We start from the raw sequence: 20,510 nt of genomic DNA on the forward strand, positions 1-20,510 counted from the left end.
TCACTGCCTTACGGACATGTCAACCAAGATGTACATGCTCGGGGGAAGTCATGACACTTGCACCATGACATGCATGCTCAGGAGAAATTATCGCCTTGGCCACATGTAGGGTCCCTTGACAAATTTTGAACCCATCCAAGGCTCAGGGCTATGCTCCAGTATGTGTACATACAATGACCAAGGCAGCCGCCAGACCTCGGTATGTCTTCAAATTTCCTCAGATTTCAGGGACTCCAGCGGAGACAACTGGAGCTAAAGATAAGTTATGGGGGGCTTAGGACGTGCGAGAAGAAAGTCACATGGGGACTTGTCCCTGGGAGTCTAGCAGCAAGATGGGAACTGTGGGTAGAATGTACAAAGAGGCCCATCAGAAGCCTCTGAATGCAGATGGAATGGCCCAGCTGTGACCTTCACAGAGCACTGTCTCTGTGATTGCAAGCTGGAGCAGAAGTTGAGCGCAGGAATGCTAAAGGGAGGAGCCCCTCCACTCAGAGAGGTTGTCCTCTGGGCACACACTTGCTCCTCTCACTAGCATTCCCAGGCTTGCCATGGCCTCAGTGTGTGGCTCCATACACCAAGGGTCCTGTCAGGCCGTCAAACCTGTGCTCACGCAGGGCAGAGGGCTGTGGGGCCCCCCATCTTATTCATACACGCTGACTATGACTAACTAGTGCAAGAGATGGAAAGTCGCTCGCTGAGGATCACACAGCCACTGTGGCAGCGCCAGCCAGGCCTCCTACTCCGGGTGCTCTTTCTTCTCCACCGGCTTCCTCTCTTGTGGGTGGCTTTCCACTCCGGCGTAATCTTAGAAAGTAATTTATAGAATATTCTATCTGGGAAACTTAAAAAAGGTTATAGTAGCTCAGGGATCTTTTCTGGCTGTCCTCACACACAGAGGACGCACCTCCCGCCCAGAGGACACTCTGAGGAGGCTCAGCGGCACACTCTGCGTCGTCGGCTTTGTAGCAGGCATGCTCTGTCCATGGAGGGCAGGTGTGGAGGCTTTCATCCCTGTGGGGGAGGGACGGACAAGTACACAGGACGTTGCCCTGCAGTCAAGCAGCGTTCGCTCGTGCGCTGGATTCACAGGAGAAAAATGAAAGCTGCCTTGGCCATCCCTGAGGCCAGGGAGCATTCTTGGAGGCGATGGGTACTAAGTTCTGAGGGGGGTTGACAAGAAATAGCAGGAAGTGGCTACAGAGTGAGTGGGGAGTCGGGAGCAGCCAGCATGTGAAAGGCCTGACTGCCTCACATGGTCAGTCATTTGAGTCCTGGAGGCCCTGCTAGCCTCTCTCAGACATGAGACGTTCTAACTTGGGAAGAATCTTGTCTACTGGGACAGGCTTAGAGAGGGACGTTACCACCCCAAGGTCACGCAGCCTATAGGTGCTTAGATGAAACAGAACCTACCTTGACAGCCCACAAGTAGAACGTCGATGTGTTTTAGAGCCTAGAAAACAGGTGAGTCTGGGATGGAAAGGTCACGTGGGCCACACCCCTTCTTTTGTGCTGTCTGGAGACCACCAGTGCTGGCTGAGAAGCCTCTTAAGAAACCAAGAGCATCACAGCCTCCCTGTTAAAAATGCCCACATGTAGCCAAGTGCTGTCCCGAGTAGCTCCCCAAGGGAGCCCTGTGTCCTGTGCAAGTGGAGTTGGTGGCAGGAGCCAAACCCAGGAGACAGGCTACCCTTGGCTATGTTGCATTCTCTCTCTTGTTTCATGTCCCTTGCTGGCTGCTCGGACCTCCCATGCTGGCTTCTCTGTGACCTCTGCCAAAATGGAGAAACTGGTACTCATTTGGTACCTCATGGGCTGCTATCCTTTACCCTCTGGATACTTCAGGGTGGATGTGTATACACCTGTGTGTGTGTGTGTGTGTGTGTGTGTGTGTGTGTGTGTGTGTGTGTAACATGTGCATGTATGCATGCATGTGTGCAAACACTAATGAGTGTATCATCCCGTAGAGTTCAAACTAAAGTATGTAGGCATATGCATGTATGTGTGCATGGACATGTTTTAATGACAGTGCTTACCCCATGCACTTGCTACGATTGTTAAAGACACCCATCTCAAATAAATAATGCATGTCAGGGAGTTTGACTCCTGCAAGACCATCTAGAGTAACTGCATACGTTACGGAGGAGAGCTGAATACAGCCTACAACACAGTTAGACCAGTCCAAGAGGTTCCTCCCGCCTGCCCCTTTGTGTGCATCAAAAAGAACCCAGTAACCCATGGGGAAAGCATCCAACCATGAGACAGAGACAGGGGCATGCCACAACCCCTGGGTGCATGTCTATGGATTGCTCAATAACCCATGGGGAAAGCATCCAACCATGAGATGAGACAGGAGCATGCCACAACCCCTGGGTGCATGTCTATGGATTGCTCAATAACCCATGGGGAAAGCATCCAACCATGAGATGAGACAGGAGCATGCCACAATCCCTGGGTGCATGTCTGTGGACTGCTGTGACCATGCCTGCTTAAAGCCAGTGGAGGTGAGATAACCTCTTAAGCTGCCTCTGGGCTTCTGAGTCTGAGCCCCTGAGGTGGATTAGCAGGCTCTTAGCATGAGGCTAAAGCCGAAAGCAGCACATGTAGCCTCGGCTGCTGTTCACCCTGTTGGGCCTAGAGCAGGGGAGTGGCCAGGAAGGTAAAGAGATAAACCTGTCCAGGATGACCAGAAGATAACCTGAGAAAACAGGCAGCTGCCTCAGGCTATGCTCATCTTCACAGGTCTAGTCCCACTCTGGCTGGAGCTCCATCAGCACCCAGGCCTGCACAGCCAAGGCCAGATCTGTAGAATAAGCCAGGGAAAGACAGGATTCACCTAGAAGCACTCAACTTCATCCCCTGTGCCCTGTGACAGTTGTGGGACCGCTACACAGGGCTCCTGTCCTACACACAGAGTGGAGACGAAGCCACTACACCATCACCATCAGGACCAGGATGACAGCAATGGGGCACCTGTTCTGACACAACCCCATCTCCTTGTCCCCAAGGCATCCCTAGATGGGAAGGAGGAGAGGGGAAGGGTAGCTTCAGGGGTGGGAGAGCAAAGAGCATGGGGTGGAGAACACAGTTCCTCTGTAGTTTGGGAACGGAAACTATATACTGGGCAGGTAGGATCCTCTGTGTCTTTGTTCAGGCCGTGGTTCCAGTAGGGGTACCAGAAGACAGGATGCCAGAGTCTCCACAATGAGCTCATAGGAACACTGAGCGATCCTCCCAGAACTGTGGCGGGCTTTGGTTTGGTTCTGGAACCCTGGGGCAGCAGGAAGTAGAGATGCTTCAGACAGCTCTGCTGTGAGTGGCAATGTCGTCACAGAAGAGTCAGATAAGCAGAGCTGTATATAGAGAACCTCTAGGCCCACAGGCCAGCAGCCCAGACTGGGTGAGTACTGGGAAGGATGGCAGCCACTGGACCCCAACCAGTCCCACAGAACTGAAATGTGTTGTGTAACTAGGCTATAGCACAGTCATACTCTTTGGGGAGCACTTCTCAGAGCTTCCCCCTACCACATCAGCATCTCCTGGGATCCTTCGAGAAACACAGGCCCTTCCAGGTGGGCAGCGTTCGAAGGGGTGTAGATATCCAGCCCTCTCCAGTGTGAGCAACTGCCTCCCGCGTTCAGTCAGCAGCCTATAGGCTTCTCATGTCTCCGTGCTCTCTGTTCTTTCCATCTGGCAGATCTGCGGGATGGTTCTCACCTGCTGCTTCCACCGAAGGCTCCAGCAACACTTTTATTAAAGGAGGCCCCTGTAGCCTGCTGACTACCCCGCACAAGGGCCCTCGTCCCCACATCCTGAACCAGGCCTGCAGAGTCAGCAGTTGGGTCATGGACTGCCCCCACCCTATGCAGAACCCACCAAGTGCCTGTGATTGTGGCTCCTGCACGTCCCACCTGGGCAGGGTCCTCGGCTCACTCCTCCATTTATTAGCACTCATTCACTGCCAGGATCCTTGGCAAGGGATGGTCCTGGCAAGAGGCAGCCAGAGTCCTTTGCCAGGCATGAAACACTGGACGACAGGAGAGCCAGAGCTCAGCATCCTCTGTACCATCTCATTGCCTGAGTCTGGGATAGAAGGCTGGAAGATGGGTCCTTCCAAGACTCCTGTAGGACTTGGTGTGTGATTCCCACTGGCAGAGGATCCCACCCAGCTCTCCACTTTGGGCAGACTGGGTTAGCTCACCCCCTCCCAAAACCTAGCTGGTTTCCGGATCTTTCCATACAGTAGCTGGCCATGCCCTTCCTGTAGGGCCTAGGACAGGAGTGGTCTAAGATGGGGCAGCTTAAGGCCAGGCTGTTGGAGCCACCAGGACAGGGCACTAAGGAGGCAGGTTGGTAACAGCAGGGTGTGTGGCACCTTAGAGAGAGTCACCTGATGGTCACGAGTCCCAGCCCCCAGGGATATGTCCTGTTCCCAGTCTTGACTCCCAGGACGCCAGGTTTAAAATGTTAGTGAATGTAAAACTCTTGTCCCGTGGACCACACCTCGGACTGGTAAGTCAGAGCTGCCGAGGAGAGGAAGCTGTGAGGAGGGAGTTACTCTGCCTGCACCCCATTTCCCGGTTCCTTCACGACCCCACTGTTTGCCGCCCACTGTGCTCTCTGCGTCCTTCTCCACTGTCCTGGACTAGACACCATTCCCTCCTTTGCCTCTCTCTTTAGTCACTGAATGAAATAGAGACTATTCAGGAAGAACTCCCCAGGCGTTAAAGGAGACAGAAGAAAATCCTAGAAAAAAGTAAAGGTTGGGAGCAGGTATCAACTCGGAGACAACCATAGGGGATCCCCTCTCCGGTGATTATTGCCTCGGGCAGCTTTGCATACCAGGACTCCAATCCAGCTGCTGCTCCACGTGGGTCCTGCTCATCTCTCCACAATAACAAACCTCAGCTCCCCCCATGAACCAGTGGCATCTTGTTGACCAAAAGCACTCACAGCTTGCCTTATACCTGACCCAGTTCTTACTGCAGAGCATCCGGATCCTGCTGAGCTGGGTCGGTTGTTGGGGAGAGATGAGCTCCCAGTCATACATGGGTAGACTAACGGGCACTGGTTGCTGTCACCAGCATTGCTTTGAAATTCCATTCGCAGGGCAGCAGGTAGTTGCATCCACAGAGGGAACATCAGGCTCTCATCGGGTCAGCCTCCTCCACTCTGGGCTTCTCCAGGGACTACGTGAAGCCCAGGCTCGCTCATGTCATCTGCCTGAAGGGCCCTGGGTTGTCTGTGCAAGCTCAGTAAAAAGAAAACACTCCCAACAATTCCAGACGACATCATGGCCAAGAGACAATCTTAGCTGCCCTCTGTCTTCCCAGATTCTTGCAGATATTAAAAGACTAGCTTTGATCTCCAAGCTTATAGACTCCATAGACTCATATAGAGGGAGGATTGGAGACAAAAAAGGTGTGGGACCCAAACCATGTTCCTCCTGAAGAGGCGCTGAGGGAATCGATAGTGTACAAAGGGACACTGTTGGCCTCAGGCATCTGCTTTGGTAGACTCCCTCAATCCTTGGGGAAATGAGGACAGAGGTGACAAGTAGGTACCATTTCTACAGCCTTGATGCAGAGGTAGCCCAGGAGAGCATGGCTCATTGGCCTCAGTCCGAGCTGCAGAGTGAGTGGACAGCCCCAAATGTGATTCCCTTGATCACAACAGCCTTGGCGACAAGATGGGATTAGAGGACATGAAACACGTAGTAGGCCAGGTTTGGTGCTGCAAAGGCTGGAGCCAAGGATGGAATCTGTAGTGAGGTATGTCCAGTGCTCAGGATATTTCTTCCTATTTAGCCCTAGGGACAGGTCCCTATTCAGAGGGTGTCACTCTGAGTTCCTTAGAGAGAGGGAAGGACATACCTATAGAGTGTCATCCTCAGTCCTGGGTCAGCACAGACATACTGGGGTCCCACACCAGGCCCTGAACTTAGCATGGCTGAAGCCAGCATATCCTCACCCTGAGCATGAGTCACCTTTCCCTAAGCTCAAAGTGACTACCTCAAAAACACAGCATGCCCCCAGATGCCCCAGGTGGCCAGTGTTTGGGGAACAAGGGTGAACCTTAGTCTATGATAAGAAGATGGGGTGTCTACATGCATTTGTCCCTTTCCCTCCTAGTGGTGTGTCCCCACAGCACCTCTGACATTGCTTCGGGGATGTTCACTAAGGACCTGTATGCCTCCTTCAATGTGTTATCCACAGCGAAACCAATGGGATGTGCTCTCGTCCCCATTCTGCAGATGAAGAACCTAAGGCTTGGTCAAGTTGAACATCAGTGGTGATGGCTGTTGCCATGGCACCAGCCAGGTGGACTCAAAGAAAGCAGGACTAGAAGCCCCTCTCCCCCCAGCACCAGCCGTCAAGTTGGCATTCAAGAACAGTGGTGGTATGGCCGAATAGTGGCAGCCTTAACTCTCCCAGGTTGGATGGAACCATCCAGCATGTCCAACACCAGCAGCTTCTTGCATTCACAGTTGAAGCAGACACCTATCTTATTTTGGAAGCTAAGGAGGCCACAGCCCCTAGAAATGGTCCAGGCCACACTCGGGGGAGGGGGCATCGCAGCCATTATAGTGAGAGCAGGGACTATCTTTAGTGCTCGGCCGCCACATGGATGGGAACCACACCATGTGAAGATCATTGGCTGGGATGTGAAATGTCTCTCCCTGCCCCATAAGGAGGTCAGGAGGGAACCCCAGATTATATCCACTCTTAGAGCCACCCCAGGTATGGGGGTGCCCTGGCTGGTGATGCTGAGCCTCCCCTTCAGGCAAGGACCTCTCTGTCTTCTTGCCCCCTCCCGCTCTGCTATATTAAACATTCGTTATTTCTAGGCTCTGGAGTGGACACAGGGTGACTTCTGTCTTGAGCTTTCTCACCCTTTGAATGGCCACAGAGGTTCATATTCAAAAGGTACAGGCTGTAGGGAGGATGTGCAGCAGGTCAGTGTGATGAGCCACTTTGAGCTCAGACTCTGCCACTCTGGACAGCTTCCAAGGTTTTAAAGTCAAGGGAATGAATGGATCAGTTAGAACCCTTCCAGCTTTGAAAGTGCCCTCTGCCTATTGGCTCTGCTGGGCTGGGGCAAAGAGGCAAGAGAAGGGAGGGCGGCTGAAGCTGTTCAGAAGAAAAGCAGCCATCTTTGTGACTGCCAGGTGGCATGTATGCCCTCCATGGCTGGAGAGATGTGTCTTACACTTTCTCTCCCCTCAGCACCTCCAAGGGAGCCTTCAGAACAGGATGCTACCTCCCCATAGTTGCTCTAAGGAAGGCCAGATCCAACAGTTGGCATTCCTGCTAAGTTCCCAGGTGGTGGCGATGCCACTGACTGGCAACCACACTAAACCACAGTGTGGACCCCACGAGGCCACTGCTACCTTCCTTCAGATGTCTGAACCCTCAAAGGTCAAAAGTCACTTCAGGCCATTTGGCATAAGTCACATGTGGAGCTGCTTGAGACTGTTCCCACTGGGTCCACAGAGAGGGTGAGGTGAAGCCAACCCCTCAGTGGTTTACATACACATGCCTGTTGGCAGAGCATGCTCGGCACTCCTGCCCCTACTGAGACTATGACTTTGGCCAGTGGGCCAGATGCCTGGGTCTTCTTCCTGGAAGGGGGCCCCTTATACTCCCAGATACCACCTTCTTCTGTGTGTCTTTAGGTGACCCTGCTGCATCCTGGTCACTCCAGCATATCTAGCTTGACATCAAGCCTCCCTCACCCTTCCCCTCCTGCTTACATACCTGTGAAGCCTGCTTCTACTCTACGCCAGTACTGACAGAAATTCAGGAGCCCATTGTTAGGAGTCCAGACGGGCTCCTGGATCTAGCAGGCCCATGGATGTGAGACGTCTGATATTCTACAAAGACAGAAGTTGCCTTAAACCTGCTTACAGTGAAACTTCAGATGTGAGGTGCACCTCTCCACTGACCTCAATGTAGCTCGCTGCCTTGTGCTAGTGGACTCAATAATAAAGGACTTATACCCAAGAGTGCCTTCTGCTGATCTGGTGTTGTGGGGAGGCCTCGGGTCCTCTGTTCGCCAAATACAAACACTGACACTTCTGTGTTGGTCATGGCTTCCCTACAGTGCTGACCACAGCCACCAGAAGCCTGCTGCCCCCTCATTTACCATCTCACAATTTATTTGTCTGGAAGGATCTCTTCTGCTCGTGAGTGTCATTAATTTGACACTTTGGGCCGCTAACAAGGGCTGATCTGAAACCAGTGTGAAAGTTGTGCTCACAGCTTCCTGTCTTCAGTCCGTGAGCATGCTTGTATTTTCCTGCCACCTGCCGGCTTTATGAGCTGGCACTGAATCCGCCTCCTCCTGTGGCAGTACTTCAGGCAGTACAGACAGGAGGATTACTGAAAGTTTGAGGCCAGGCTTGGATACTTAGTGAGTTCCAAGCCACCCCGAGCTAGTGTAGAAGTCTGTTTAAAAATAATGATAATAATAATAATAATAATAATAATAATAATAATAATAATAATAATTCAGGATATGTGAGATGACTCTGCACGTAAAAGTTCTTAGTGCATACACCTGACAACCTGAGTTGGATCTCCAGAACCCACTGTGAAAGGAGAGAACCTAGTCCCCAAGTCTGCCTCCAGATTTCCATACATGCACCATGGACCACAGGTTCTCTCTCTCTCTCTCTCTCTCTCTCTCTCTCTCTCTCTCTCTCTCTCTCTCTCTCTCTCTCACACACACACACACACACACACACACACACACACACACACACACACACACACATGGGGGGGGGTGAAACGGGCCAGGTGTGATGGAGCACACCTTTAATCCCAGCACCCAGGAGGTAGAGGCAAGTGGATCTCTACGAGTTTGTGTCCAGACTGGTCTACACAGTGAACTCCAGGCAAGCCAGGGATCTATATATATAGTAAGACCCTGCCTCCAAAAATAGAAGTAACAAAATTTAAAAAGTTACTAAAAACAAAACAGGAGCTGGTGAGAGGTCTCAGTGGGTAGAGGCACATACTGCCAAGCCTGATGACCTTAGTTCAGTGCCAGGAATTCATACGGTAGACGGTGAGAACTGTCTTTTTTTTTAAATTCTGCTCTCTTATAGTACATCCCGACTGCAGCTTCCCCTCCCTCTGCTCCTCCTAGTTCACCCCACCTCTCCTCTCTCCCAGATCCATTCCCCCAACCCCAGAAAAGAGCAGGCCTCTCAGGGACATCAACCAAACATGGCATAAGATACAATAAGGCCAGACACAAATCCTCACATCAAGGCTGGACGAGGCAATCCAGTAAGAGGAAAAGGGTCCCAAGAGCAGACAAGAGAGCCAGAGACACACCCACTCTCCCACTGTCAGGAGTCCCCACAAAACACCAAGCCAACAACCATAACATATATGCAGATGACCTAGTGCAGACCTAGGTAGGCTCCATGATTGCTGCCTCCGTCTCTGCGAGCCCTTACGCTCTACCAGTGTGTTCCCACACTTCCTTCTTTCCTACCTTCAGTGTGGTTCTCTGAGCTCTGAGGAGGGGAGGGACCTGATGGAGACCTCCATCCTGGGCTCTCTCTCCACCTAATGTTTGACTGTGGGTCTCTGTATCTTCTCCCATCAGCTGCCAAAGGCAGCCTCTCTGATGATGACTGGACAAGGCACCGATCTATGAGTATGGCAGAACATCATTAGGAATCATTTCATTGATTTTTTTTGTCAGTCATGCTTGGTTCTACCCTTGGTCTCTGGGCTATCCAGCCTCTGGTTCCTGGTCATCCAGGCAGTGTCCAGCACGGTATCCCTCTCATGGTGTGGGCCTCCAATTAGACCTGTCATTGGTTAGCAACTCCCACAATTTCTGTGCCATTGCCTTGGCACAACTTGCAGGCAGGACATATTGTAGGTTGAAGGTTATGTGGCTGGGTTGGTGTCCCAGTCCCACCACTGGAAGCCTTGTCTGGTTACAGAAGGTGACTGGCTCAGGCTCCATATCCTCCATTACTAGGAGTCCTCATTAGGGTCACTCTCATAGATTCCAGAGAGTTTCCATTGCACTAGATTTCTACCTCACTCCACAAAATACCCCCAATTCCAGTTATCTCTTCCAGTACTCTCCCTCCATCCATCTCCCGCCACCTGATCTCTTCTGTTTCCATCCCCACCCACCTACAATCCACCCACAAAATCAATTTCCCCTTCCCAGGGAGATCCATGTGTTCCCCTTTGATCCTTCCTTGTTACTTAGCCTCTCTGGGTCTGTAGATTGTAGCATGATTATCCTTTACTTTACAGCTAATATCCACTTTTAAGTAAGTACATACCATGTTTGTCTTTCTGGGTCTGGGTTACCTCACTCAGGATGATTTTTTCTAGTTGCACCCATTTGCCTGAAAATTTCATGATATAATTTTTTTAGTAGCTGAGTAGTATTCCATTGTGTAAATCTACCACATTTTCGTTATCTGTTCTTCAGTTGAAGGACATATAGGTTGTTTCCAGTTTCCGGCTATTAAGAATAAAGTTTCTATGAACATAGTTGGGAAAGTGTCCTTGTGGTATGGTAGAGAATCCTTTGCAGATAAGCCCAAGAGTGGTATAGCTGGGTCCTAAGGTACATCCATTTTCAATTTTCTGAGAAACTGCCATATTGATTTCCATAGTGGCTATACAAGTTTCACCCCCACCAAGCAATAGAGGAGTGTTCCACTTACTCCACATCCTTGCCAGCATGAGCTGTCACTTGTGTCTTTGATCTTAGACATTCTGGCAAGTGTAAGATGGAATCTCAAAGTCATTTTTATTTTAATTTCCTTGATGGCTAAGGATGGTGAACATTTCTTTAAGTGTTTCTCAGCCATTTGAGATTTCTCAGTTGAGAATTCTGTTTGGATCTGTACCCTATTTTTTAGTTGGGTTATTTGGTTTGTTGATAACTAGTTTCTTGAGTTCTTTATATATTTTGGATTATTAGCCCTCTGTCAGATGTGGAGTTGGTGAAAATCTTTTCCCATTCTGTAGACTGTCATTTTGTCCTATTGACAGTGTCCTTTGTCTTATAGAAGCTTTCCAGTTTCATGAGGTCCCAGTTATTAATTGTTGATCTTAGTGTCTGCACTATTGGTGTTCTGTTCAGGAAGTCGTCTCCTATGCCAGTGCATTCAAGGCTATTCCCCACTTTCTCTTCTATCAGGTTCAGTGTACCTGGTTTTATGTTGAGGTCTTTGATCCACTTGGACTTCAGTTTTGTTCAGGATGATAGATATGAATCTGTCATTCTTCTATATACCAACATCCAGTTAGACCAGCACCATTTGTTGAAGATATTTTCTTTTTTCCATTGTATATTTCTGGTTTCTTTATCAAAAATCAGGTGACCATAGGTGTACAGATTTCTGTCTGGGTGTTCAATTCAATTCCATTGATTAACCTGTCTTTTTTTATTCCAATACTATGTAGGTTTTATTACTATAGCTCCATAATATAGCTTGAAATTAGGGATGGTGATACCTCCGGAAGTTCTATTATTGTTCAGGATTGGTTTATCTATTCTGGGTTTTTTGTTTTTCTATATGAAGTTGAGTATTGTCTTTTCAAGGTCTGTAAAGAATTGTGTCATAATTTTGATGGGAATTTTATTGAAGCTGTAGATTGCTTTTGGTAGGATGGCCATTTTTACTATGCTAATCCTACTTATCTATGAGCATTGGAGATCTTTCCATTTTCTGATATTTCTTCTTCAATTTATTCCTTCAAATCCTTGAAGTATTTATCATACAAGTATCTCACTTGCTTGGTTACCCAGATATTTTATATTGTTCATGGTTGTTGTGAAGGGTATTGTTTCCCTGATTCCTTTTTCAGTCTGTTTGTCATTTGTATATAGGAGGGCTACTGATTTTTTTTTTTAGTTAATCTTGTATCTAGCCTCTTGGCTGAAGGTGTTTATCAGCTGTAGGAGTTTCCTGGTAGAATTTTTTGGGTCACTTATGTATACTATCATATCATCTGCAAATAGTGAAAGTTTGACTTCTTCCTTTTCAATTTGTATCCCTTTGATCTCCTTAAGTTGTCTTATTGCTCTACCTAGAACTTCAAGTACTATACTGAATAGATATGGAGAGAGTGGGCATCCTGGTCTTGTTCCTGATTTTAGTGGAATTGCTTTGAGTTTCTCTCCATTTAATTTGATGGTGGCTGTCGGCTTCCTGTATATTGCTTTTATTATGTTTAGGTATGTCCCTTGTATCCCTGATCCCTACAGGACTTTTTTTCATGAAGGGTTGTTGGATTTTGTCAAAGGTTTTTTCAGCATCTAATGAGATGATCATATTTTTTCTTTCAATTTGCTTATTGATTACATTAACATATTTTCATATGTTGAACCATCTCTGCATGTGTGGGATGAAGCCTACATGATCATGGTAGATGATCTTTTTGATGTGTTCTTGGATTCAGTTTGCAAGTATTTTTGCATCTATGTTCATAAGGGAGATTGGTCTGCAATTCTTTTTCTTTGTTGAATCTTTGTGTGGTTTGGGCATCAGGGTGACTGTGGCCTCATAAAATGAATTTGGCAATGTTCTTTCTGTTTCTGTTTCGGGGAATAATTTGAGGAGTATTGGTATTAGCTCTTCTTTGAAAGTCTGGTAGAATTCTGCACTAAAACCATCTGGCCCTGGGCTTTTTTGGTTGGGAGACTTTTAATGACTGCTTCTATTTCCTTAGGGGTTATAGGATCTATTTAAGTTGTTACCTGACCTTGATTTAACTTTGGTAAGTGGTATCTATTGAGAAAACTATCCATTTCTTTTAGATTTTCCAACTTTGCGGAGTGCAGGTTTTTGAAATATGACCTAATGATTGTCTGGATTTCCTCAGTGTCTGTTATGTTCCCCTTTTCATTTCTGATTTTGTTGATTTGGATATTCTGTGTCTTTTAGTTATTTGGGATAAATGTTTGTCTATCTTGTTGATTTTCTCAAAGAATCGACTCTTTCTTTCATTGACTCTTTGTATTGCTCTCTTTGTTTCTATCTTATTGGTTTCAGCCCTCAGCTTGATTATTCCTCCCAGGTGTGCTTACTTCTTTTTGCTCTAGGGCTTCCAGGTGTGCTGTTAAGTCACACTAGTATGAGATCACTCCAACTCCTTTATGTAGGCACTTAGTGCTGTGAACTTTCCTCTTAGCACCGCTTTCATAGTATCCTGTAAGTTTGGGTGTGTTGTGCCTTCATTTTCATTGAATTCCAGAAGGTCTTTAATTCCTTTATTTATGTCTTGACCCAGTTTTCATTCAGTAGAGGACTGACTTACATTCAGTAGAGTTTCCATGAGTTTGAGAACTGACTCTTAAAAGTTGTTCTCTGCTCTCCACATGTAAGCCACAGCACACATGTCCCCTCCCACAAATGTAATAATTTAAAAAACAAAACACAAAAACACAAAGGAAAACCAGACTTGAATGTTTGCTCAAGCACCAGTTTGCCCAGTGAAGAGGTAAAGGATAATACGACCCAAACAAACAAAAACAAACAGCAACAACAAAAAAACCACACAGTCTCCTAAATCCACTGTTCTTTCTAGAAGTTGCTGAAGTCTGGTGAGGGTAAGCTGAGCCCTGGGAACTCTAAGACTTAGGGACTCCAGGGGGTGAAGGGCGGGACCTGAGAGGCTCCTAGGAAGAGGCTTCCATGCTCACTGTGAGCTCTGGAAGGTGTCTGGCCACTCGCCATGTGTGCAGATCTTATTGGCCCACCTGAGGAAATCCCTACATGTGGATCCACCTGGCAGAGGAGCTCCAGGGCCTGGCCAATCACAGCAAGCAATCACAGCAGAGCCCTCTGATATTTGAGAGTTAGAGGGAGTGGCCCTGGCCTAAGACATATGTCTTAGCTCAGGTTTCTATTGCTGTGAAGAGACACCATGACTATGGCAACTCTCATAAAGGAAAAACATTTCATTGGTGTGGCTTTTCAAAGTTTAGTCCATTATCATCATGGTTCAGCACGGTGGCATGCAAGCAGTCATGGTGCTGGAGATGGAGCTGAGTCTACCGTATCTTGACTTACAGGCAAGAGGAAGTGGTCTGAGATACTGGGTGTGGCTTGAGTATATATGAGACCTCAAAGCCCACCTCCACAGTGACACACTTCCTCCAACAAGGCCACACCCACTCCAACAAAGCCATACTTCCTAATAGTGCCACTCCCTTTGGGGGCTATTTTCTTTCAAACCACCACAACATATTTATTGTCCTCTATCCCACTGAAGTGAGATCTCTGCTCACCCTTCAGTATTACTATGAGGATGCACAAGTGTGCACACAAATGCACAGACATACCCAAGGAAAAGTAAGGAGCACTCCACACTCTTCCCTACTATAGACAAGCAGCTCTATGGTGGTTCACAGCTACTATCTAAATGGCCCTGGGAGCAGACAAGGAGGGCAGGCAGCATGAGGCTGCTACTGAAGCAATGTCAAAATCTCCCTGGGGGCAGGCTTCAGGCCAGCCTGTCACATGCCACTACTTCCTAGCAGATGCCAGTACTCATGGCGGCCCTAGTTTGTCATGTCTGGGGATCCTGCTTCCCACTGCCTCTCTGAAGTGGCTAAGCAGGCTGTGTATGGAAGATGGACATGGAGGCCGAAGCTACATAAACACATAGGAAGCATTTTCTGCCTTTTCCTGTCTCTACCTCTGGTTGAAACCCTAATGACTTCATCAGGAGGGAGACACAGCTGTGGGCCCAGGCAGAGCCTTTGCATCCATCCTGTCCATCAGCCAGGTGCAAACATGATCACTGCAGTAAGAATCTAACAAAGCCAGTGCATTACTTGTCTCATCACCATGACAACATGCCTGGCAGAAATAACCTAAGAGAGGAGAGGTTTGTTTTAGCTCCCAAGTTCCGAGGGATTTCAGTTCATCAGATCAGAGATGAGTCTGTGGCAGTGGAAGCATGTGGTAGCAGCTTGTTCACATGGTGACTGAACAGGAAACCAAGATTGACACCATGGGTAGGTCTGATCTTCAAGACCCCTCCCTACTGCTGTCCTTCCCTTAGCCAGGCTCCAACTCCTCAAGGCTCCACAGCCTTTGAAATAGAGGCCCAAACTGGAGAGCAAGCATTCAAGACATGAACATGTGAAAGACATTTCAGATTCAAACCGTAACAGCCAACCAGAGCCAAGAGGGTTAGTAAACCACTCCGGACTCTGGGTTGTTCTGTTTTTATGGTGTTAGAGGATGAAACCCAATGTCTCCACATGTTAGGCAAGTACTTTAACACTGAGCCACAACCCCAGGCCTCCACCAGACTTTCAAAATCCCTTATTGTTTTAAAAAGCCCTAAAGACCAGATACCACATTCAGCATACTTGCTCTGGGTGGCCAGGTGGTAGTCCTTCAGGAAGGGCAGTGGGCCTTGCTGGGGAACTATATTTCTATATATTAAGGATATATCCCAATTCTGTGTAGAAAGTCAGGACAAGAATCAGACAAAAGATGGGGGGGGCTTCCTGATGTCATTAAGCTACAAATCATGAGCCGCTTCTCACTTTAACCACATGGTACAGGACTGCACTGGACATCAGCCCAGACTAAGTTCCAAAACTCTGTACCTAGAAAAAAAGTTCTGGGCAACAGATGCTAACCACAAGACCCAGACAGGAGCACCGTGCAGCTTCTCAACCAACTTGTCTCTCTATTCTGTGCCAAGGGCTCCAAAGAGGGACTGGCCCATGTCTTGGGTCACCCCCGTGGGTTCTGCTCTGTTGGCCCCTGGGGCACAAGGCGGAATCTTTAGGCAGGAGAGCTGGGCCTGCAGGCCTGCAGAACATTGTTCTTTTTCTTGGCTAAGGAGACAATAGGTCATCTCATGACTGAAGAAGCCTCCCAATCTTGCTGAATGCTTGAAGGGACGAGTGCAATGCCAATACGTTTGCGTCCAAATGACATTTATTTAATCTGACTTCTGTGGATTATTGAGTAGCGGTGCTGAGCCAGCTAGAACTGAGTTGAGGCCCAGTACGCCTATCCACTGAGGTCTGTTCAGCTCTCTCTCCCTAAAAGCACCTACTCCTCTCTCCACATCACCCTCCTGTGTCCCTGGCTTTCAGCCCGGATGATGCTTTTCTATGGACCCTGCCTTAGTTTGGGAACTCAGTATTTGCACAAGCTGAATGCCTTTATACCTTTCTTATTATTTTTCTTTTGTGTGGGTGTTTTGCCAGCATGTGTCTGTTCACTATGTGCATACCTGGTGCCTGCAGAAGCCAGAAGAGGGCCTAGGTTTCCCTGCAGCTGGAGTTATAGTTATGAGCTGCCATGTGGTTGCCGGGAATCAAACCTGGGACATCTGGAAGCCAGTGCTCTTAACCACTAAGCCATCTCTCCAGCCCCTCTAATTTTAATAGTGTGCATCCATTGTACTAAAGAGAGGTTAGGTCCTATTTTGGTCATACCTCCATCACCCTCTCGTGGGCCCTTTTCCCTCTCACTGGCCCCTTTCCTTTTTCTAGAGTCCACCTTATATTTTTATATCTTTTAATCAAATCTAGATCCCAAATACCAGAGAAAATGTGTGACATTTGTATGACCCTGTCTCATTTAATATGATGATCTAATCATTTTCCTGCCAATGAACATGGTTTTGTCCTTTTAAACATGTTTTAAAGATTGATTTACTTTTGCATGTATGATTGTTTTTCCTGCATGAATGTATGTGCACCACATGTGTGCCTGGTGCCCACATAAGTCAGAAGAGGGTGTTGGATCCCCTGGAACTGAAATTACAGCTGGTTGTGAGCCACCATGTGAGTGCTGGCAACCAAACCTGGGTCCTCTGCAAAAGGAGAAAGTGCTCCTAACTACTAGCCATCTCCCCCAACCCCATGATTTTGTTCTTTATGTTGGATAAAGCTTGGTGGAATATGATTTTTTTATGTCATTTCCGTAGCTATGTATGATGGGCATTATTCTCAATTAGCAGATGGCAAAGATCAAGAAAAGTTCAGAGATTGGCTGAGGCTCCCATGGACACCAGGTGCCGAGCAGGAAGTGAATCCAGGTCTCCCAATTCCCAAACTATGGCCCTGCCACTCTTTATGGTGTATCTCTAGTGGTGAAACTAAGGCATGAAGACAAGGAAGATGTTTGGGGTCAGGAGGATCCTGAATGTTTGTGGGAGTATTTTGTAAGTATGAAGTTCAATACAGACACATGGAGAGATGTGGGAATTCAGTCCAATAACCAATTGTATTGAAGCAGCTTGGTCCAATGGGCGTGGTCTTCTCTGGAGATATGTGACCGGATAAAAACTAGGGAGAAGAGGTGCCCCCCCCCACCTTGGACTGTGGAGGGCTTGCTGAAGCCACAGCTCAGTGACCTTCTTTGGACCTTCCCCATCTCCTTTTGGAGTGACAGGCGGTAACAGCTGGCTCAGCAGCAGCGTCACTGATTCGTTTCTGTATCGTGAGTGCACTGTATTGAAAAAACCTGACTTTATCCCGACCTCCTTTCCTGCATTACGTGGGGCTCAAACCCACAACCCTGAGATTAAGAGTCTCATGCTCTACCGACTGAGCTAGCCGGGCTAGAGATCCAACTATGTTGACAACACAAGAACTTCTACCACCTCCTGCACTCAGGGCCAGACGATACAATCTCTTGTGATGGTTCATCTTTTAGTGTCGACTCGACTGGATTTAGAATCATGGACATGTCTGTGAGGATGTAACAGAGAAGACCCACCCTGAGTGTGAATGGCACCATTACATGGGTGGGATCCTGGATCAAATTAAAAAGAGAGCGCTAGCTGAGCACCAACATTCATTCTCTCTGCTTCCTGACTACAAACACAATGTGACCCACTCCCTCACATCTTGCCGCCATGCCTGGCCTGCCACGATGGGCTGCACCCCCAAACTGTGAGCCCAAACGAACCCTTCCTTCCTTAAGGTGCTCCTTCCAGGTAGCTAATACACGCACCTATCAGTGCAAAGAATTAGTCACCCGCCTGTCCCGGTTGAGTGCGCTGTAGGGTGAATGATGTTTCTCCTCTAGGAGATCTAATTAGTCCCCGGGCTCATCTCCCATCTACACCCCTGTAGTTACTCTCTCTCCCTCTGACCACATTCCATCTGCAGCCAGACATCTCACTGGAGGCCAAGGCTAAACACCTCTATTGGGTCTGAAAACCTCAGAAGTTCTATTCTTCCTGCATAGAAGTCTGGGCTCTTGAGCTTGTTCATGAGGTTGTACAGAGGAGAGGGGTCTGTCCCTGCAGACACTTTCCTTCTACCCACTGTGCTCAGACACCCCCTTGCACTCCTGGCCAAGTTAACTATCCCTCAATTAGCCTCAACAGTATCCCCTAGAAGGGCTCTCACTAGGCAAGTTGGGGGTCATTGCCTGACCCCCATGGCCACCCTGAACCCTGAGAATACCATTACTAGTACTGAAGTGCAATCGTGTGGCCTCTCCTGTGGCCCCATTAGATGTCTGGCTCTGTGGGCAAAGGTCAGCTCTGTGACATCCAGTCCTTGTAGTAGGTACTATGTGTAAGTTTGAATTCTTGTCTGTGAGTGACTTGACATCTTTCTGTGCCACCCTGGTCTAGCTTCTGAGGTCTGTCAGAAGGTCTTGTCAGGCCTGTTTAGCTATTGATCCTGAGCTGTCCTTTTTTGCCTTCACTAAGCACAGATGGGAGGCTGTTCTCCCACATCAAAGGCTAATGGGGGATTAATTGAGGGGTCCTCTGAGGGATCTAAGCCATTCCCTCCCATGGAGAGAAGAGCTAGGACCTATGGTGATATTTTATTTGTACTGAAATGTGATTTTATTTGTATGTTAATAAGTAAAGTTGCCTGGGGGTCAGAGCTAATAGCAAGCCATAGCAGAAGTCTGGCAGTGGTAGCACACGCCCTTAATCCCGATCACATGACAGGCAGATCTCTGTGTGTTCAAGGATACCACCAGCATGGAGACACACGCCTTTAATCTCAATACCAACCATAGAAGACCTGGAGGTCTGTATAGATGGGCAGTGATGAGGAGGTCATGTGGTTGGGTTTACAACCAATGAGAAGGCAGAATAGAAAGTCAATAAAAAGGACAAACACAAAGGAAGAGTGAATTCAAACTTACACACAGTACCTCTCTTGCGGAGGGAAGGACAGGAGCAGCAGTGTAGGGTAAGGCTTTTAGCGCTTAGCTATCACTCTGACCTCTTGGGCTTTCATCTCTGCATTGGCTCTGTGTTTCTTATTTAACAAGACAGTTACATCTACAAGGACCCATCCTCTTAACTTTAGACCTGTCATTAGAAGACTCCAGAAGGCCCCTGACTAATCTGGCTTGGCTCATTTACCCAATGTACTAACCAAGGGGTTATTGTGTCTACAACCTATGAACCACCAGCAGACAGCACACTGACCTGGCAGATACCAGCAAATGTGGCCACACCCTGGGGGCAGGTGTAGGAGCAAATGGACAGATGAGAAGTGGCTTCCTTGCCAATTCTAATGACCCAGTCGGCCCTCGACAGTTGAGAGATTATCTGGCTCCTTGCTCTGGATAAGTCTGGGGAGGTTCACAAGAAGCCATTCTAGCTGGACCTTTGGACTTTATCCAAAACTTGGGATAAAGTCCTGGAGATGTTGGAAGCAAGCCATTGCAGGTTGATGCTTTGGGACAATCTGGTGTCAACATGGCCACTCTCTTGAAGGAGGGAGACACTGATACACATCTGGAGGGCTTTGAAGCTGCCCCACCTCCATCTCAGCCTCTAGACTCCTGCACTTGTTAATTCCATCTCTGCTTCCTCACTGGAGATAATGGCACCCAGTGAGCCAGGGCAAAGAGAACTCTGGGCTGCCCTCATCCGCAATTTCTCACTGTAACAGTCTAAGAAAGCCCCAAAGCTAGAACCCAACTGGGGCAGCAGGAGACTCCCACACCAGGGAAGCACGGAGGCCCGCAGGATTGGCTGACATGCCTGCCAGTCAAGTTATGCTTCTGCCTCCCCCGTGACCATCCTCACAGACTCTTATGTCCAGGCTTTCTTGGAGGCTGTCTGGTGCTACCTGGAAGGATGCTGCCTGGGCCAAATGGCATCATGAGGTCCCCACACTCCTGGAAAAGACAGCAGGCTCAAAGGAACCTTCAGGAGCAACAGAGGGGTTGGGGCAAGGGTGTACCTATCCTGACAGCCTTCCCCACAGGAAGGAAGGACCTGTTTCTCACTCCTCCCACATCTGACCACAGGACCAGCCAACTGTGGGTGACCAGTCACTGAGGTGGAATGCAGAAGGCTTTGAGTCACTGGAAACCCCTGATTAGTCTCCAGGTCTCCACAGAGGGGACAGAGATCCATTCACTCTGACAAATCTGACACCCAGGCCATGAGAAAGAGATGAGGTCCTCTTACAGGGGACTGTCTGGTCTTCTGCTGGGTCCCTCCACCAACAGCTACATGAAACAGGTCACGGCTCAGGGAAGAAAACACACCACTGAG

The 20,510-nt window shown here is 48.4% G+C and overlaps 1 protein-coding gene across 4 annotated transcripts in view; it reads left to right on the forward strand.

Annotated features, from left to right (window-relative positions):
- Positions 1-8,000, forward strand: part of Tspan11 (tetraspanin 11) — a 67,663-nt gene extending 59,663 nt beyond the window's left edge. For all 4 annotated transcript variants that reach the window (XM_052720431.1, XM_052720429.1, XM_052720428.1 and 1 more), the window contains one exon: positions 3,695-8,000. In XM_052720431.1, the coding sequence (XP_052576391.1) occupies positions 3,695-3,754 (60 nt within the window). In that variant the 3' untranslated portion in view covers positions 3,755-8,000. The remainder of the gene's footprint in view (positions 1-3,694) is intronic.
- The last annotated feature ends 12,510 nt before the right edge of the window (positions 8,001-20,510 follow it).

The sequence above is a fragment of the Peromyscus californicus genome, unplaced genomic scaffold (genome assembly GCF_007827085.1).
Source record: "Peromyscus californicus insignis strain IS unplaced genomic scaffold, ASM782708v3 Scaffold_6__1_contigs__length_162567912, whole genome shotgun sequence".
In the NCBI taxonomy this organism is placed as follows: Eukaryota; Metazoa; Chordata; class Mammalia; order Rodentia; family Cricetidae; genus Peromyscus; species Peromyscus californicus.